This window comes from Carcharhinus amblyrhynchos, chromosome 2, assembly GCF_965287045.1.
Source record: "Carcharhinus amblyrhynchos chromosome 2, sCarAmb.v2.hapA, whole genome shotgun sequence".
Classification (NCBI taxonomy): domain Eukaryota; kingdom Metazoa; phylum Chordata; class Chondrichthyes; order Carcharhiniformes; family Carcharhinidae; genus Carcharhinus; species Carcharhinus amblyrhynchos.
In genome coordinates, this window is record NC_137325.1 from 56,380,533 (window position 1) to 56,401,466 (window position 20,934).

At 41.1% G+C, this 20,934-nt stretch overlaps 1 protein-coding gene across 4 annotated transcripts in view; it reads right to left on the bottom strand.

Moving 5' to 3' along the window:
• Positions 1–20,934, bottom strand: part of LOC145354743 (RNA-binding motif, single-stranded-interacting protein 3) — a 615,155-nt gene that overhangs the window by 26,537 nt on the left and 567,684 nt on the right. For all 4 annotated transcript variants that reach the window (XM_080206215.1, XM_080206195.1, XM_080206224.1 and 1 more), the window contains one exon: positions 2,146–2,256. In XM_080206215.1, coding sequence (XP_080062341.1) covers positions 2,146–2,256 — 111 coding nt within the window. The remainder of the gene's footprint in view (positions 1–2,145; positions 2,257–20,934) is intronic.

Genomic DNA, 20,934 nt, shown 5'->3' on the forward strand with positions numbered 1-20,934 from the left:
TGTGACCCTCCTGATGATAGGTGACTAAAACTGTACCAAGTAGTCTAGGTGTAGTCTCACAATGCCCTTTAAAGTTCAAGCAAGATTTCCCTACTTTTATACTCCATTCCCCTTGCAACTGAAGCTAACATTCTATTTGCCCTCCTAATTACGTGCTGTACCAACAGGCTGACCTTTTCTATTAAATGTTCAAGGGTATCCAGGTCTGTCTGTACCACAGTGTTCTGCAGCCTCTGTCCATTTACATTATATTCTGTTTTTATATTCTACTTGCCAAATTGGAATAACTCAATTTCTCCACATTATACTCAACCCACCAATTTTTTGCCCACTCACTTAACCTGTTAATATTCCTTTGCAAACTCTTTATATCCTTCTCACAATTTGCTTTCCTACCTATCTTCATATCATCAGCAAATCGAAGTAAAATATACTTGCTTTCTTCATCCATGTCATTCAAACATATTGTAAATATTTGAAGCCTCAGTTCTGATCCACGTCGCACTCCACCACAGATTACAATCCAGAAAATGACCCATTAACCTTGTTAGTTCTCTACCCATTCTAATATATTACCCCAAAACTATACACCCCTAGTTTTTGTAGTAACCTTTTATGTGGCACTTATACTGCAAATATACTACATCTACTGATTTCCCCTTAATGCACCCCACTTGTTACATCCTCAAGTGTCAAACATGATTTCCCTTTCACAAAATCATCTTGACTTTGCCAGATTATATTGTGATTTTCTAAATGTCCTGCTATTACCTGCTTAATAATGAATTCTAGCATTTTTCAACAACAGCTATTAGGCTAACTGGCTTCTGGTTTCCTGACTTGTGCCCAGCTTGTTTCTTGAACTCTCCCTTTTTTCTTGAATCCCTATCCATAGAATGTCCAAGTCTATTCAGGGCTTTTAGCTGACAATCACCATCAACAGCCAGAAATTCCCAGTCTTGAGAAGAAAGGCAGTATCAGACCTGACTTTACTGTTTCTTCTGGTGATACCAGCCCCATGGGAAAATCTTTTATGGGAGCTTCCCAACATAATACACAAACTAGAAATCATAACAGCAGGCAATGATTACCTCCAATAAGATTGAATCTAACCATCTCCCCTTAACATTCAATGCCAGTATCAACATCCTGGAGGGGTGGCATTACTATTGACCAGAAGCTGAACTGGACCATATAAATACCAGGCTTACAAGAGGAAGTCAGAGTTTGGAATTCTGCAGAGTGTAACTCACCTCCTGCCTCCACAAAGCCTGTCTACCATCTATAAGGCACAAATCAGGAGTGTGATGGAATACTGTCCTCTTACCTGGATGAGTGCAGCTCCAACAAGAAGCTTGGCACCATCCTGGACAGGAGTTTCTTGCGCACTGAAGAACAAACTTGGATTAAGGGCTGATTCTTTCTGGTGTCCTGACACACTGGCTGATCCAGATGTTTTAACTTACTGCCCACAAAGAAACCCATTCACCTGGATAGGTTAAAAATCCCCATTTTTATTCTGTAGCCCCCCTGGACATAACTGCACACATTTCTTAATATATCCCTTTAGCAGGGTCTTTATACTCATCCTTCAACTCTTTAAACCTCCCCCTTTTATTATTTTGTTCTAACATCTCCTAATCTGGTTTGGTGCTAACTTTTGATTGGTAACACTCCTGTGAAACACATTGTTACATTTTACTAGGCTGACAGCTATATAAATGCAGGTTATTTTTGTTGTTCTAACAATAGTGTTCCTCCTACTGGACTGAGATTATGATATGGAGATGCAAGCGTTAGGGTAAACACAGTAAGAAGTCTCACAACACCAGGTTAAAGTCCAACAAGTTTATTTACTTTCGGGAAATACTTACTGGCTTTTACTACCAAATAAACCCGTTGGACTTTAACCCGGTGTTGTGAGACTTCAGATGAGATTAGCCTGAGAAAATTTGAGACTGGCCACAAAAATGGAAGAAGGCTCCTTTGCTCATCATTGTTTCTTACCATTAAGATCTTGAACAAAATACAATACATAACGTTTGCCCCATGACTGAATTGGCTGTTTTTTGATATCCCTGTTGTTAAAACATTTATAGCTTATTATAAGATGAAGTGCTTCATATTGAAATCTCCAACACTCACTGTTCCTGCTGTGCCCAGTGACAGGTGATTCATCTGTTGAGTCAAAGGTCCCATCATACTGGCTGGCTGCATGGACATGGTGTGGTCCATTGTGGGCGTTATCACAGCACCCTGAAAAAAAAGCATTATAGCAATTCAGTTAAAAACAAGTTTGCCTCAAAGCTGAATGCAATCTTAACAGTTCCCATTTTTATAAATCCAACTAACATTTATTAAACACAATACATTCTGGGAACCAATTTTCTGCCAATCAAGTCTTGATAAAGCCAAATATAATGCTATAATCTCCAATCCTCTTCAGTAATATGTATAGCGATAGCAGTCATCTGAATTGAAAATATGTGGCACGAGAAAAAACTGACCCAAAACAAAATAGCATTCTCCCCCCTACCCCCAATAAAGAATTAAAATAGTTACGGAGTTTACATGGAAGTGTGTACATGCCTAGAAACAAGTATGAAGCTATTCCAACAGTGTAGTCTAATATCAGGTTATAGTATAAGAGCAAATGACTGCGGATGCTGGAATCTGAAACAAAAGCAGTGAATGCTGGAAAAGCTCAGCAGGTCTGACGGCACCTGTGGAGAGAGAATAGAGCCAATGTTTTGAGTCTGGACAACTCTTCATCAGGTTATAGTTTTGAGTTTGGATGATTCTTCATCAGGTTATAGTTTTGACTTAGGCTGTTTTTTCATATCCCTGTAGTTAAAACATTTATAGCTTATCATAAGATGAAGTGCTTCATATTGATATCTCCAACACTCACTGTTCCTGCTGTGCTCAGTGACAGGTGATTCATCTGTTGAGTCAAGGATTATAGTTTCAAGTCTGGATGATTCTTTAGGCCGGATTTTACCATTGTGTTGCACCCATTTCTGGGCGCGAAAACATGGTAAAGTTGGGCTTGAGGCCTGCGTCCGTGCAGATGCCCACTTTACCAAGCCTGAGAATGGCCGCAATCCAATATGCACCTGAAATGGGTGCAATAGCAATTTAAATGCATTTGCATGCATTTAACTTGAATTAATGAACCGCCCGCCCAACTTAATCAGCATTCTCCCGCCAATACGGTATCGGGAAGAAATGGATATGCTAAATAGAAATCTGTTTCGGGCGCTCCAGCTGCTGAAGAGGTAGGTTCAGAGCTTCCAATGGCTCTCTGACTCAGATCAGTGGTGAGGGAGGGTGGCGGGGAGCAGGGAGGGTGGCGAGATCATTCTCTGGTGAGGGAGTGGGGAGGGAGGAGGAGGCGGGTCAGATCTACCTATGGGGGAGAGGAGAGAGAGACCAGATCCTTCTCTGGTTTGGAGCGGGGTGGGGGAAGTGGAGGAGGGAGGCGGGTAAGATGTATCTCTGGTGGGGGGAGGGAAGGCCCGATTGTTCACCGGTGGGGGGTATCCGCTGCCACTCTGTGGGCGATTGGCGGAAGGGAAGGAGGCAGGGGGTTGCGATTGGTCTGGGTAGCAGAGCGGGTGGGTGGATAAGGGGAACAGTGATGTGTGTGGGGCCATCGCTCCCACACTTTGCTCCCAGGCCGCTTTCTCCACTTTCTGCGGCCCAGGAGCGATCTGACATGGGCGCGCTTTTTCAAATTTTTTTCTAACTGCACATGCGCACTTCAGAGCTCTGATCGTTTCAGGCGCGATAGGCCCTGCGCACAGTGCAATTCAGACTTGAGGTTTTTTTCAAGCTAAGTGCATCTGGGGGTTCCTGAAAGCAGATTTCCAAGTTGGATCTGAATTGCACCCAGATTCAGCACTTAGAATGAAAATGGTAAAAATCAGGCCTTTGTCACATTATAGTTTCAAATCTGGAAGACTCTTCGTCAGGTTATAGTTGATGATTGGAAGGTTCATTCTTCTGCTTAATAATGTCACCACTGCTTTATTGAACTCATTCCTGGGTATGGACCATTGCACATGTTGGGCCAGTATTTGTGTCAGCCCAGCTGAAATATCCAGAGTGAAACTTAAATCCTAAACTTCCGATTCAAAGGCAGGGGGGCCGCTGAGCAAAAGCTGACACTGAAACAACTTGTTATTTTCGGGAGATATGCCTCAGATAAAATAGGACCCTTTGTGTCATAACCTGGACTGCACAAGTTGAACTGAGGAGGGATCACATTACTGGCCCAGATTTGGCAGTAGCATCGGCCATAGGATATATATGACTTTCCAACTGCAAGTGTGAGTCGAAGGTGACACAGAAAGCAAAACAAGGCAGATGAGTGAACAGGGAACCAAGTGTATATCTTTTTAAGTGATCCAGTTGAAGGACTGAGCTGTAGGACGGGCAAGGATTGAAAATTGGAGTGAGCAGGTTCAGTATCAAATCAGGTATAGAATAGAAATAATACAAGATATCAAAAGATTGGATTCAGGGAAAGAGAGACAGAGTGAAACTAAAAGTAAACTATATATATATGTAGGATGGGATCTTTGAGCCCATCCCGCCAGCAGGATCTTCCGATTCCACCAAAGGCACCCACCTTGACTGGTGAGCAATACAAATGATAATTGACTTTGGTGGGACTGAGAAAGACAGAGGGTGAGAAAGAGAGAGGGAGAGAGGGAGAGAGAAAGAGAGAGTGAATGAGTGTCTGGATATAGGTACTGAAGTTATCAGCTGGAACACCATTGGAGCTGGGCGCTTTGTTCTTTCTCAGCCCAGCCCATCACGCAAACCAACCTCCCATCCATCAACTCTGTCTACATTACCAGCTGCCTCGGCAAAGCAGGCAGCATAATCAAGGACCCCAGGCACCCTGGACATACCCTCTTCCACCTTCTTCCGTTGGGAAAAAGATACAAAAATCATGTACCAACCAATTCAAGAATAGCTTCTTCCCTGCTGCCATCAGTCTTTTGAATGGGCCTATTTTATATTAAGTTGATCTTTCTCTACACCCTAGCTATAACTGTAATACTATAGTCTGCATCCTCTTCTTTCCTTCTCCCATAGGTAATCGAGGAAAGGTATGAGTGTCTGTCATACCCTCTCCATTTGTTGACATTGGCCTCCCACTTTGCCACATGAAATGAATTTAAGAGAAAAAGAAGAAATGCTATGCATTTGCTTATGAAGTAAAGTTTATTTATTAGTTACAAGTAAGTCTTACATTAACACTGCAATGAAGTTATTGTGAAACTCTCCTAGTCACAACAGTCTGGCACCTGTTCGGGTCAATGTACCAAACCAGCACATCTTTTAGACTGTGGGAGGGAACCGGAGGAAACCCACGCAGACACGGGGAGAACATACAAACTCCACACAGACAATGACCCAAGCTGGGAATCAAACCTGGGTCCCTGGCGCTTTGAGACAGCAGTGCTAACCACTGTGCCACCGTGCCGCCCCACGGCCCTGCCCCCTAGGGGGCGGGCATGGAAGATCTCATTCTACAAACTCCCTGGCAGAAATTCAGTTCTGGGCCTCTGCCGAGAATTTCTGGCCAGAATGGAATTTGTGCCTGCCTCAAACAGAGCTATAACTTTAGGCTAAAGATTGTACTAATAAAAGTTATTCTTCATTGCTTTAATTTTTAATAGGCCAAATTTTGCTGAAGAAAAATGGCTGGTTGAGGACACACATTGTTATTAATGCCCAAATCGGTTAACAAATTCAGGGAATTAAGATATGCTGAGAGTTGCAAATCTCCAGAACCTGCTGGTTGATTTGCATATTAATAGCAACATCTGCTGTTTCACATAAACCCATCATATCCTTAGCCTCTCCATTGCTTTTAAGAGTTTGGCATATTAACTACCAAATAAGGTTCAGGCTGGTAATTAATAGTACAAGTACCCTTTGAACATTGTGATCATTATTAATACAATATCAATCAATCTCACCAATCCAGAAAGGTAAAAATTTAAATGATTTAGTTTCTTTTCAGCACATAGTAAATGTTTCTTATTTTAAAAATTTGCATTTTTAAAATATTTTTCCTTGTGCCTCTTTTTCTCTTAATCTAATGTTTCTTTGCCTCTGATTATTCATTTACCAGTACCACCCCACTCCATCATTTGTTTCTTTCCCAATCTAGACTGTTGGTCCTATGATTCACTAAAGTCCCAGGTGCCCTGTAGCCCTCGCCAAACCATTATCAGTCCACACTTCCAGTAGGTTATAGTGCAAGGTACTTTCAGAAACATTTCTTTCTCAAAGCTACAAAGCCAAGGTACAGAATAAAAATTTAAACTGCAACTGAGATTCTAATCAGTTGGTCTGCATCAGCTAAGAACTAAACCTGGAGCTGCTGCTCAAGAAGCTGTGTCATGTTACTGCAGTGCATCCTGTTGCATACACACCGTAGGCACGGTATGGCATACAGAGTGGATATTTAGGTGAGTAAATGAAGTCCTGATCAAGTAAACTGCTTTGGCCTGTGTAGTGTCAAGTTCCTTCAGTGTTGTTCGAACCACCCAGACAAGCAGAGAGTATTCAATCACGCTCTTGATGTGTACCTTATAGCTAATGGAAGGATTTCAGTGAGTCAGGAAGGGGCAAACTGAATCCAATTCGTGGTCCCCACAAGACAGAGATACAAGATCCAAGCTGACAAGAACAGGTATTATCCCTAATCTTGGACTTGATCCAATGTTTGATCTTAGCCAAAAGGCCGATCCATCCGGTTATAGCGCAAAGTATATTCCAGCTTAAGGAAAAAGTCTAACGGCACATGACACACGATGTTCACCTCCAGCAAGATCTTCTTCTTCAGCTCTCTTTAAAGTAGGAAGAAAGCAATGGATTCATTTAAGCATTTTTACATGCAACTGCACTGGAGGTCCAGTGACTATAATTTTTTTTTAAAGGCTCCTCCCCTGTAGTAACTGTGTGCATGCGTGTGTGCAGATATATACCTCTACATGTGAGGACCTGGGGCAACAAGAAGGAAACGGAATATAAATTCCCTGGGGACATGCCACCAAGATACATGTCAGAAAGCATGTGCGCGATTGTCTCTGTATGCACAGTTTATCAATTGCAGCTCTCCGTGGATAACTATGGGAGACTGACTGTTGGCAGCAATGATTCATCTGGACTACACACCAAGACAAGGGAGGTCTGTCTTGATTTTTAAAGATTTACATTGAAATAAAGATTTGTGTTGGCAACAAGATGAGTACAGATGGGCAGGCTTTCTGTTTGGCTACAGTTTCTGTTTGAATCTTTATCATGATTTCTGTCCAGATATACATAAACTGAAGGTTAATTCACTTTTCTTCATGGCAAACAGGGATTTGCTTGCTTTCGAGATGTTCCAGTATTGTCTCACTCACAATTATTAGATCAGCACCTCTTCTACCTGCCCCCTCTCCTTCAGTGAAAGATACCTGCAATCGTTGTTCATTGCAATCACTCACTTCATTCATTAACAATCTTCATCTTAGTTGCGACCTTAGTTTAAAAAATACTCTTTAACCTAATGTAGCCCATACGTCCTGTATGTTCAAACACAGATAATAGATAACAGTGAGACACTCACGAATGCCCCTAAGGATTATTTGTAAATATGTTTTGGATTTAGGTTTTCCTAAAACATTGGAAGAGGCCAAGAGAAAAACATACATAATTGCTGCAGAAATGTTTCAGCGGGCTGTTTGGCATAATCTTGCACCTCGATAATTGCAGTGATTAGATAGGCATCACAGGCATTGGCATTTGGACAGAAAAGTTAACCTTTTTAAGAGTTGTTATGACTTTTCAGGGTATTGTGAAAAGCAGCTTTGAACTTGGGAGTATCACTTCAAAGGTGCTTGAGGCACTGTGGTCCTCTGCATCATTTAAATTCACTTTATTATACATGGCCTAAGAAATTCAGGGAGTGCAAAGGTTTTATGGCAGCAAATATGTCTGCACTTTGTGAGCCAAAAAGCTCTTTCAGTTCTCCCAATTATGTGGGGAGCTTTGGAAACTTAAATATTTGGGGGGTGGGGGGGGGTGGTGTCATGCATCTTCATTTTCTACCTGAGTATTCATCAATCTTTGTACGGCATCTATCCACTTCTTTCATCCATCTATTTTCCCATCTACCCATTCACCTTTATAATACATTTTAGGTAGTTATCCATTTGGCAGAAACTCAATTGTGGCATAAAGTAATGAGATTCACCCCCAAACACCCAATGAAGAAAATGGAAACTGTTGAATATTCAGGAATCCCATTGGCACAGTGGTTAGCACTGCTGCCTCACAGTGCCAGGGACCTGGGTTCGATTCCTGGATTGGGTCACTACGTGTGTGGAATTTGCACGTTCTCCCCGTGTCGATATGGCTTTCCTCCGGGTGCTCCAGTTTCCTCCCACTGTCTGAAAAACATGCTGGTTAGTTGTATTGACCCAAACAGGCACTGGAATGAGGTGACTAGGGGAATTTCACAGTAACTTCATTGCAGTGTTCATGTAAGCCTTACTTGTTACTAATAAATAAACTTTAAAATAACAGAAGCTATATCAGTAGGTAGGGTGAATTAAGATATTAGACACACTCAGTAATTTGGGGAAAAGGCAAACTGACAAAATCATCTGAAATTAATCTAGAAAATTGTATCTTGACTGACTTTTAAGTTTTCAATAACAAAGGGAGTTGAATGAATAACGCATCAAATATGAATAGCAAAAGAAATGCTGTGTTGCAAATTTCCTGACAGCTGCATGAAAGTGAGAACATTTTCATGCATGCATTACAGTGAGGAAAAAATGTGTAAATTCAGTTGCCCTCACCGCTTATTCACGTGTTATTTAACACTTTCAGAGTGGTGTTAAATAACAAGATAATTTGCTGCTGCAGAAAACAATAATGGGGGCACATTTTCTTTGTCTTAATAAACATGCACAGCTTTGACTCTCACAGGTCTTGTGAAAATGTTCACAGGTAATCGAGAACATTGTAAACGCGAGGGTGGGGCAACTAAGACTCTTTGATTATTCACTAAGTTTGATTTACTCAGTTTCATTATTAATTTTCTAACTATAGCTAATTAAGTTTAAGAAAATCCAATGGTACGTTTTTGAAATCAAGTACTTCCTCTATAAAATTAATAATTAACTCCTCTCTCAACTTAATTGGTAACTTCACCTCTGGTCATCTTGTCCCTGAGCAATGCAACAGGGATTAACTGGAACATAAATAAAAACTGCGCTTTCAACTTAAGCAAGTACATTTGTTATGTTTATTGCTAATGCATTTTACTTAATGCGCCTTGGCAAAAGGCAGAAGCCCTCTCACAATGACCCCAATGGTGGTGTTGCACTTGTACTTGCTTGTGTCTTTTTTTTGGCTTCTGGCTTAGGCAAATGAGTTCTGCAGAAAATTTCAACATAAATTGGTGAGGTTGGTGTCAAAACCTGTGGAAATTTGGACGTAAATTCTGCATTAAGTGCGATCCAGGAAACTTGAGGCTTGAAATCCAGAATCATTTTCTCTTAACTGCAGAATCAATCTTGTAATGTCTCTCTCCAATCACACTGCTTTTATCTTAGCATCATACATGCTATATCCATCCTGTAATTCGTCTTTGTCCATTCTCATTGTGGAAGGCCATAATTTGTAGATTATAAACAGGACAGTTAAAAATGAATCCATAGCCTTCAGAAGATAAGTGTTTTTTGAAGGAGATTTATTTTGTCCAATAATTAGGATATCATTCTTTTAATGACTGGAGAAAGTGCGTCTTTAAGAGAATTAATACCCGGGTAGGAGGGAATAAACTTTTAACTCGGATAAATAATATTCAACAGGGTTAGTATCAGGGTCTAAATGAATCCTGTAAATCCATTATTTCCATTCCATAAGATCAATTAATGAGAAAAGTATAATGTCTGTTCTGGGTCACAGTTAAATGACAACAGTCACCCAGTGTATCTGGCACAGTGGTTAGCAGTGCTGCCTCACAGCACGAAGGACCTGGGTGTGATTCCAGGCTTAGATTACTGTGTGGTGTCTGCACATTCTCCCTGTGTCTGCATGGGTTTCCTCCGGGTGCTCTGGTCTCTTTTCACAGTCTGAAAGATATGCTGGTTAGGTGTTTTGACCATGCTAAATTCTCCCTCACTGTACCCGAACAGGTGCTAGAGTGTGGAGACTAGGGGATTTTCACAGTAACTTCATTGCAGCGTTAAAGTAAGCTAACTTGTGACACAAACTTGACAATTAGAGTGACACTAATAAATAAACTTAAACTTCATGGGCTGAAAAATGGCAGATGGATTTTAATACAGACAAGTGTGAGGTATTGCACTTTGGAAGAACAAACCAAGGTAGAATATACAAGTTAATTGGTAGGACACTGAAGAGTGCAGTACAACAGAAGGATCTGGGAATACAGATACATAATTCCATAAAAGTGGCATCACAGGTAGATAGGGTCATAAAGAGTGCTTTTGGTACATTGGCCTTTATAAATCAAAGTATTGAGTATTAAAATTGGAATGTTATGGTGAGGTTGTATTAGGAATTGGTGAGGCCGAGTTTAGAGTATTGTGTACAGTTTTGGTCACCTAATTACAGGAAGGATATTAATAAGGTTGAAGGAGTGCAGAGAAGGTTTACAAGGATGTTGCCAGGACTTGAGAAACTGAGTTACAGAGAAAGGTTGAATAGGTTAGGACTTTATTCCCTGGAGCGTAGAAGAATGAGGGGATATTTGATAGAAGTGTATAAAATGACGATGGGTATAGATAGAATGAACGCAAGCAGGCTTTTTTCACTGAGGCTAGGGGAGAAAATAAACTAGAGGACTTCAGTTAAGGGTGAAGGGGGAAAAGTTTAAAGGGAATATTAGGGGGGGCTTCTTCGCACAGAGAGTGGTGGGAGTGTGGAATCAGTTGCCAGATGAAGTGGTAAATGTGGGCTCAGTTTTAACATTTAAGAAAAACTTGGACAGGTACATGGATGAGAGGAGTGTGGAGGGATATGGTCCAGGCGCAGGTCAGTGGGACTAGGCAGAAAAATGGTTCCGCACAGCCAAGAAAGGCCAAAAGGCCTTTTTCTGTGCTGTAATGTTCTATGCTTCTATGGTTCATGAATAATTAATATTCATTAATAACAGAATTGCTTCAGTGATTTAGATGCATAGATTAAGTAACTTTTTAATATACATTTCAACTGCAATTATATCATCTCAAAATAAATAAAAAGTATTTTAAAAACAAAGTGTATGATATGGCAGAGAAGCAGGTAGGGGTACAAACCCATGATGAGCATTGAGTCAAATTAAAAATCAAGGCACCTAGATTTCCTGTAGAGAAACATTTCTGCAGATGAACAATTCGCTAATTTGCAATTTTCTCTTGCAATTCATGTCAAAGGAGTGTGTCTTTGAACCCTGCTGAGTTATTGTTTGCAATTTATTTTTAAGTGCATCTTATAATTTTATTTTCCTGGTTGTCCGAAGGAGGAAGGATGAAATATGGAATGGGATGAAGAGCAGGGACCTGGATTTAAATTTGCTGATGTCCTGATGGGTTTGTACGTATCAATTCTTATTTCTTTTTATACAAATGGGGAAACCTATCTGGTAACCAAGCACTCTGGCATATTTCATGTTTTGAAAGCACTACATTATTTTTACATGAATATTTAACTAGGCCAATATATTTTATTAGCAAGATCTGAGAGGACCTAAAATACTCAGTAGGTCTGACAGGTTCTGTGAGGAGAAAAACCAGAGTCAATGGCCTGGATTTTTGATCCAAACATAGGCGATGCAAGTCAGGGTATTCTGCTCACTGCACTTGCTTTGAGAGAAATTCTCCAAATGGAGACACAGTAGGGTGAGGGAGGGTGGCGTTTGAGGGGTAGAGGTGACCATGCTGCTGTATCCAGATCAAAGGAGGCCACTGGGGTTACAGACATGAGCTGTTTAAAGGTCTGCCACAGTTTCTGGGACTTGTTTCATTAAATTTAGGCTCTCTACTCCTCACCCCTTGCACTCCATCATGAACAACCCATTGCAAATGCCATATCCATGTTCCCATGCTGACTAAATGCCTACCCATGTACCCACTCTCTACCATTTCCTCTTACAGCCTCCATGCCAAATCATGCCAGACTCTTAGCTCTTACACCCTCCGTGCCAATTCATCCAGTATCCATCATGCCAGATCACAGGATCTGTGTTGAGATGAAATCAAACAAAGGTCTAAATATCTATTATAGTCTTCACTATATCACAAAAAAACTCCGAGTTGCAAAAGCCCTCCATAACTTTAAAATATCCTCAAGTGTTTAATCCCTTATAAAAATAACGCACCTTTATTGCCAACTCCATATCAAAGACAACTGATCCTTTAACAACCTTTTCAAGCTGTCAATCAAACTTTAAATTTAGGAGTCTTCCAGCTGAGATAATTAAACATTGTGGAAAGCAGCCAAGCATCATAATGGTGTAATGATAGCCTTTGGAGAAATGTCATCAGACAGCTATTGTAAATGCTACAATACAGTTTGTTCAACTCTCAACAACATCAGCTGCCAGTATTTTTAGTTCAATTTTTATAGGGCTGGTGATTTAAATAACTTCACATCATGGCAGTTCTTAACTACTCTTAACAGGTCTTAACTACTCTTCAAGAACATTTACCCTTAATTTTAAAAAATGTGACTCCCACATTGCGAGTTAAATCACTTGCTTCAGGAAACATGGGTCTGTTGGAATTCAGCACTGACTTGAAATGGCTCTGAGTTTGTGTTTTCTGTATGTGATACTTTGCGCCTTCCTGCTACTGGCAAAAATAGAATATGTCAGAAATGGGGGCAAGACTTCCACATCTGGGTCCTGGCTATCATTTTTAAAGCTCTGCGGTGTTTCATGATTCCATGAAAATCTGGGCCAATGTTTGAAGTTGATAACCTTTCAGGGGCCCTGATGAACTTGCCACTGTTTGCCAGCTTGCTCTGATATGTCAGTGATTTTCTTCTTGCCACCACAGACAAATGTCTAGCATTTAGCCCTTTTATAAGAATCACTGCGGCTGCTTTTTGGAATTGTTAGGCCCAATAAGGACAAGGTTGTGTCACCTTTTTAGGATTCCTAGGTAGATTATTTGGCATTAGCCTAAATCAGCATAACGTTGAGACCGTCCTGTATATATCCCAACCTACCTCCAAAACTGCCTTTCATTCCTTTCTCAGACTGGTATAGCAGTAGTGGACAGTCATTCGAGGAGAATATTGCACTGCTTTATGAACCACTTTATGGTGATTGCCTCCAGATCCAACCTGGTTGCACTGAAGAGTGTATGGAAGCAGGAAGATAATATTTTTGATCCATTTGTTCATGGGACATGAGTGTCTCTGGCCTGCACTTTTTACCCATCCCTAATTGCCCTTGAGAAATGCCTACCATGCAGGCAAGGGGTCACTGAGAAAACCCTATGCTAAGAAACCAGGACAGACTACTACTCATTGAATATACCCACAGATTCCTAAGAGGGCATGAACTGACGTAAATTCCACTTGCGAAAGATTTTCGTTAGACACATTCTGGGATGTCAAACACTTCAACTTGGATCGCAGGAGTCAGCAGAGTGAGACTCCACAATCTACACGTTCCCCTAAAACTGCTGCTCTGATCAGGGGACTCATCAGATTGGCTGAACCGTTTGACATGGTAAACGACCTGGAAGACACTCCCGAACAGAGTACTTTGCTCCCTCAGCATAGACCAACACACAAATGTCTTCTCCCTTCCTTGGCTTTCCATGCAAGTTGGTCTAAGCAGAACCAATTAAAGGGACACCAGACATCTTCACCGGATCATTGTATCACAGAGTTGGCCAACTATATACCAGTTTTGCCATTATCGTGTTGAACGGGTTTATTCAATACAGATCATAAAATCATAGAACTGTACAGCGCAGAAAAGACCTCTCTGTCCATCGAGTCCGCACCAACACATTAGAAACACCTGAACTCCCAGCTAATCCCATTTGCCAGCACTTTCCCATAGCCCTGAATATTATGCTGTGCTAAGTGTTCATCCAGATACTTTTTAAAGGATGTGAGGCAACCCGCCTCCGCCACTCTCCCAAGCAACACATTCCAGACTGTCATCACCTCTGGGTAAAAAAGTTTTTCCTTACATTCCCCCTAAAGCTCCTGCCCCTCAACTTGAATCTATGCTCCCTTGTGACTGGTCCTTCAACTAAGGTGAACAGCTGTTTCTTATCCACTCTGTCCGTGCCCCTCGTAATCTTATACACCTCAATCTTCCTTTTCAGATAACAGTCCAGTTCCATTTTGAATGATTCTGTTGAACCTGCCTCCATCACACTCCCAGGCAGCACATTCCAAACTCTAGCCAGCTGCTGTGTAAAAACGTTTCTCCTCACATCACTTTTGCTTCATTTAGTACACCCTCTCATTCTCAATCCTTTCATGACTGGAAACAGTTTCTCCCTCTCTACTTTGCCTAGACCTCTCACAACTTCGAGCATCTCTATTAAATTTCCTCTCAACCTTCTTTTCTCCAAAGAAAACAGTCCTAACTTTTTCAATCTATCTTCATAACTGAGGTTTCTCATTACTAAACCCATTCTCCTGAATCTTTTCAGCATTCTCTCTAATAATTTCACACCCTTCCTAAGGTGTGGCAATGAGAAAAGGACAAAATAATCCAGCTGAGGCCAGACTACTGATTAATACTAATTCAACATAACTTGCTTGCTCTTGTAGCCAATGCGCCTTTTAATAAAGCCCAGGATGCGGTATTCTTCATTAACTGGTCTCTCAACCTGTCCTGCTACTTCAATGACTTATGCACAAGTACACACAAGTTCCTCTGCTCCTGCACCAATCCCCTCTAGTGTCTTAGCCTTTATTTTATATTGTCTCTCCATGTTGTTCTTATCAACTCCATTTGGTCATCCTCCACAGATCCTCTTTTATCCATCATACTTGTGACATCAAAGAAAATACAAGTAGATTTGTCATGAAATTACTCACCCTAATATAAACTATATTAAAAACTGTGAGGTGAACGTCAAGTACTGCTCAGCTGTTTAAAGTGTGGATGAGAGCTTGTTATTAAAAATGTAGTAATCAGATGATTGGCAAACAGTGGCAGGCACTTTAAGCTAGTGCACACGGGGAAAAACAAACTTGGCTTCATATAGTTCCATTCACATTCTCAAGATACTTCAATACACTTCACAACCATGTTTGATGTGTAGTCATTATTGCTTTGTAGCCAATTTGCATACAGCAAGGTACCAAAAACATTCATGACCAGTTACCCTGCTTTGTTAATGTTGATTGAGAGATAAATGATAACTGCTCTTCTTCAATTACTCTCACAGGACTTTTTTATGTCTAACCGAATAGGCAGACAAGGCTATGATTCACTGTTGAATGTAAAAGATGGCATCTTGAGCAGTACAGCATTCCCTCAGTACGACATTGAAATGTCAAGTTACTGCTCAAGCCCATGGTTGGGTTTTAACCCATTATTTTAGGTTCAGAAATAGCAGTGCCACCACTAAGCCAAAACTGAACAGGAGACTTGCTGACAGTGCTCGACATTGCAAGTGCAGTCCTTCAAAATTTCCTGTTGCAGCATGTTAATTTCTGTTCCAATTAATTAATGTCAGTTTATTGTCCAATTCCATTTACTACATGAGCTCAGTCAGTGAAAATGAAACTAAGAAACGAGTTGGCACGAGGGTAATTGTAGCAGTAGTTATTACTGTGACTGATCTTTAGGAGACTGGACTTTACCTGATGACACTGGAACCGAGAAATATTTTATTAAGGATGTTTAAACACGAGAATAAAGAGCTACCTGCATTAAAACAGCAGATGTGTTAAATGCTCATCTGCAGATATTAATTATTTGTCTCTCAAACAGATCACAATAATTCCCAGGCTGAATTTCTTTTACATGAAGGCAGTGCCATCAATTCTTGAAACAGAGGTTTGTAGTTTAGGGCATTAGTAAATGTAATCTTAATAGCCTCTATTTAGCCGGCAGCAACATTTTTCCTAGATCTCTGACTGGTACTTCAAACTCCCGCATTGGCCTTGTAAACGTGTGAAGCTGGCTAAGCTCAGTGGCAATATTATTTCATAGTGCCAAGCTGAATCAAAATGCGCAAAAGCTGGCATGGAGGAGTATTTGGATGTCACATTAGCATTTTCAACACCTATGCATGTAGTACTGAAAAATCACACACCGTCAACAAAGGGGATTGCTCCCAGTATGTTACAACAGCTTTGTTTTCAGATCTGGCCTTTACAGTACTTGGATTGTCACCATTGCACTGTACAATCATGGGGAAAAAAGCACATTCTCCTCTACACCCACACACATCAAACTTACAGATCTGGGTGATTAGTTTCAAGGAGGTCAGGCCTTAATGAAAGAGGGCAATTGGGACACAGTTACTTATTATGCAACTCCCAACAGTCCCTGAAGCAAGCTTCCAGTTATTTCTTTTCAACCAAGGAAGATGCATAAACCAAGCAGTTTCAATAAGAGTGGGCAATGATGTCCTACATGAATGTGATCAAGAAAAATGCCAGGTCATCTCTCAAAACTCAAGTCTCCTATCCAATCCAAAACATCCATTCTTTCAAGACCCCAACTCTCTCACTATATCCAACAAATGCTCAAATCACCTAACTTCTATCATTTGCCTACTTGGTGAACAAATGGTATCAAGTCTCAAAAATACTCTAACTTGTGCATACTTATATCTTTTTGGCAGGCTCCTATTTTCATATGTTTGATTTGGGGTGCCAATATGTTGTATCACAGAGTGAAGCCAGGCATACCTGATCTTGGTGCTGTCCTATTGTGACTGGAAGAAGACCAGGATTCAACTCAGGCCACTTGGGTAGCAACCATTATTCATTCTGACTCAAGCACCATTGGAAGCAATTTGCCTTTATAGGCTCTCAGCCATGGACCATGCATGGCATGGGAATACCCTTAAATAGCGCAAGAGGGGAAATATTTGTATATTAATGAAGGTACATACTGCACAAAGAAAACGTGGCTCAGATTTTGCAATGAAAGTAAGTGTGAATTGGAGAGCAACTTCCGGAGATTGCGCAATCGTGGTTAAACATGGAAATCATAAAGTTGGGATTCTCTCAGTCTGCTGTGCTCCTTAATCAGCTCAGCAGGTCGGGAGACATCAGCTGGGGGCTTGTAGTGGGACTCGCAACTGGTGTTCAACCAATCGTGAGACTCCCAGTCTATGTTTGTAGACGTAATCAGCCCCAAACTGGAAATCAGTGAGGCGGCAGTGCCGGGAATTGAATCTGGCTCCATGGCGCTGTGAGGTAGCAATGGTAACCACTGTATTCCAACATACAGGTTGCAATATATATTTTTAATATGAATTAGTTAAAATTACATTAATATTGAAGATATCTGACCATTTTCATAATTTGCGTTCAAAATGAGAGGGTTAACACCAAAAATCATGTTTGGAATCTTACCATCGTTCATACTAGCGGGATTTCCCATCCCACCACAGTGAATGGATATTTGGCTGGCTGTCAAATTCTCCAGCCTCACTGAAGTGGGAATGTGGTGCGAATGGCAGGTAAGATCGTGCCCAATATATTTAATGTAAAATTATATATGTTTTGGCAAAATTAAAAAGTTATCCTGTCAAATGCAGAAATAATTATTATCATCCTGAGGATGAATGTGACAGATAAAACAGCTTACAAATTAAGTAACCAACAGTCAGAGTGAAGTAGGATTTAGCATTGCCCCTCAGTAAGTTATGGTTATACACTTCAGAGCTCTAAAGTTGAGCAGTTGCTAGGCCTCAGTCGTCGAAATCTTCCCTGCTGGCTGTGTGTGTCTTTTTTCACAAGATTTCTATTTTTAATTCACATCAACAGGATTTCCCAGGTCTCCAGAGACCTGGAAGGTAAATTGAAGTAGCAAGGGTGAGATCGATAAAAAGTAAAGCACTGCCTGTGGTCAGAGGCAACAGAGGTGTTTCCGTCTGGTCCAGCAAACTAATGCTGCTCATCATCCGAACACAACCTGCTCGATTCCCATCCATCTCATTGACTGTCCCCGTTGCAAGCTCTTGCAATGTCCTCTGCAATTTCTAACTCCGCACACTACCTCAACTCACTCAACTCCACATTGCCTCAGCTCCCTCACAACTCCACATTGCCTCCCCTCCCCCCACTCCACACTGCCTCCCCTCCCCTAGCTCCACATTGCCTCCTCTCCCTCAACTCCATACTGCTCTGCCCACTCCCAAATCCACGCTGCCTCTCCTCTCCCAACTCCACACTGCCTTCATTCTCCCTACATGCCCACCACCCCCCCGCCCCGCCACCCCCTCCATTAGCCACGATAAATGTTCAGCTTTACGGGGATAGGGCAGATGGGGGAGCCTGAGTGGGTTGGTCCTGAGAGCTGATGAAGCAATGAAATAAATGGCATCTTTTTTGCACCACTGAGATTCTATGGGATTGTCCATGAATACACAGCACTTCCCTGCCACTTTACATCAGCGGATCCTGCAACGAAATACAGAATAATGGTAACAAATCAAAATTCTTAATATGCATAATTAATAAACACAACATCAATAGATTAGACGTTCTGGAAGACTGTGTAATTGTTGATGAATCTTGGGCGTCCGCATTTTCACGTTGACTGCAACCTCTTATGTTTTTGGTTTAGTTTGTCTTCATCAGAGTTGATGTGATGTTCAGAAGTTGACCTGGTGTTGGAAGTGTTCGTAACTAAGCTTCTGTCTCCCTGAATTGTTTTGTGTATTGTCAGTTCTCAGGAAGATTCAGGACTTCGCTTAGCACAGATTGTTTTGGACTCTTGGTTGAATATGTCTCTGGCAAACTGATCGTTGTTTCAAAAAGTTGATCTGCATGATTTCTCCATACTACATTAAATCAAGTTTGTACAGTATAGGAGACTGGTCCTGACTGTACTAATACAACGGCAAGTATCCATTTCTCACTGGCGGCGTAATTCCTTTCGAATACTTCTCAACCTTTATGAAAAATGGTTTTAAGCTGCGCTCATGTCGTATAACCTGACTTTGCTGTTTTTTCTCAACAATTTCTCTTGTCTTGGACAGCTTCAGCAGATAAAATGTTGTGTGGAATTGGTGTTTTACCATGAGCAATCTTGGACAAACTTGGCTTGTTGAATGTGTAGCATTTCTGTACATCATTGAGAATCGGCTCAATCATTCAGACAATGAACCTTGCTCTTGGGTTACCTTCAACGGATATTTCATTGTCTGAACAAACTGTTCTGCTAGCCCATTTGTGGCAGAATGCTAAGGAGTGGATCAGATGTGTTGAATCATATTTTCCTTTCAACAGCTTTAAATAGCTTGTGTAATGAACTGTGGCCATTGTCACTCAAGTTGTTCAGGGCAACCGAACCTTCCAAAAGCTTCACCTAGTTTTTCTGTTGTTCTCTCCGAGGACAAGAGATGGACTCCCAGTATGAAGTCCAAATTTCATTGTCAGTGGTCAATAATCCATTAACAAAGTAAAATTTCCTCCCATACAGGTAGTGATGGAAATGTCTGGCTCTGAAAATGATTCCTAGAGTTTCTTTATCTGTGCATCGTCCTCATAATGGCAATTCTAGGCCATTTTGAGTGCGCATGACCACAATGAGAAACATACATCCTTCAAATGGTTCGGCATAATCTATATGAACTCTGCCATGGCCCTTCTGGCCATTCCCATAAATATAATGGCACTAATGGCAGCAGGTTCCGAACTTTTGCACAAGATGAACACATCATCGCTTTCTTCCTGATTTCGGTATTGAGTCCTGGCCTACCTTCTAGCTATTTCCTTCTTCCTGGCTACACCACATGAACTTTGTGAAGTTGGATTAGTACATGTTTCATAATAATAGTGGAATGATGGCTCTCATTCCTCAGAGGAGACACCAGCTTGTATGGACAGTTCGAGTCTTCAGGTGAACCGATTCACCTTCTTGTTGGTTCATGGAACCTGAACCTCTTGGTGATGACCGAAGTTTTACATGAGAAGTGACCCTGCAATATTCCCACTATCTCATCATAGCTTTTTGAGCCTGTCTTTTCCAGCTATAACCAGACTATCTCAAGAGGTTGAATGTTTTTGCCTCCAATGTACTCACAGAGGTTTCGACTATATTATCCACTGCAATTTTTGACCCTGGTTCAATTCTGGCCTCGGGTCACTGTCTGTGTGGAGTTTGCATGTTCTCCCTGTGTCTGCGTGGGTTTCTTTTGGGAGCTCCAGTTTCAAAGGTGTCTGGGTTAGGTACAAATAAACAAGGGCTTTATTGGAAAGGTTCACTCCACAGGCTGTTAGGATAGACTGCCAATTTTCCCATGTAAACGGTTGATTGCATCATCAGGATGTCACGTAATCAATCCCTTAAAATGCCCTTGTTCCAACTAGGAACAACGTGAGTACACAACAAAGTTAGAGTCGCTTGACTAACTGAATGCACATTGGACAAACCAACAGTGTCAGCCATGCTGAGAAAAGGATCATATTAGGTTTGTTTCAGAAGGTAATCTACTAATTGTAGTGGAGGCACTTTTCCTCGGGTTTACTCCAATGACTGTTATAATTTACCTCCAATATTACAGCAGCAACACATTCAAACAGTCTTTGTGAAGCCATATTTTTAAAGCCCTTACAGCCCAAAATAGAATCTAATTAACATTGCTTCATATTTATCCATACTCTGTTTTCTTCAGTGTCTCTGTTTCACATGATATGAATAAAAAATATCCAAAAATCATTACTTTACAATCTGGCCTTTGTTGT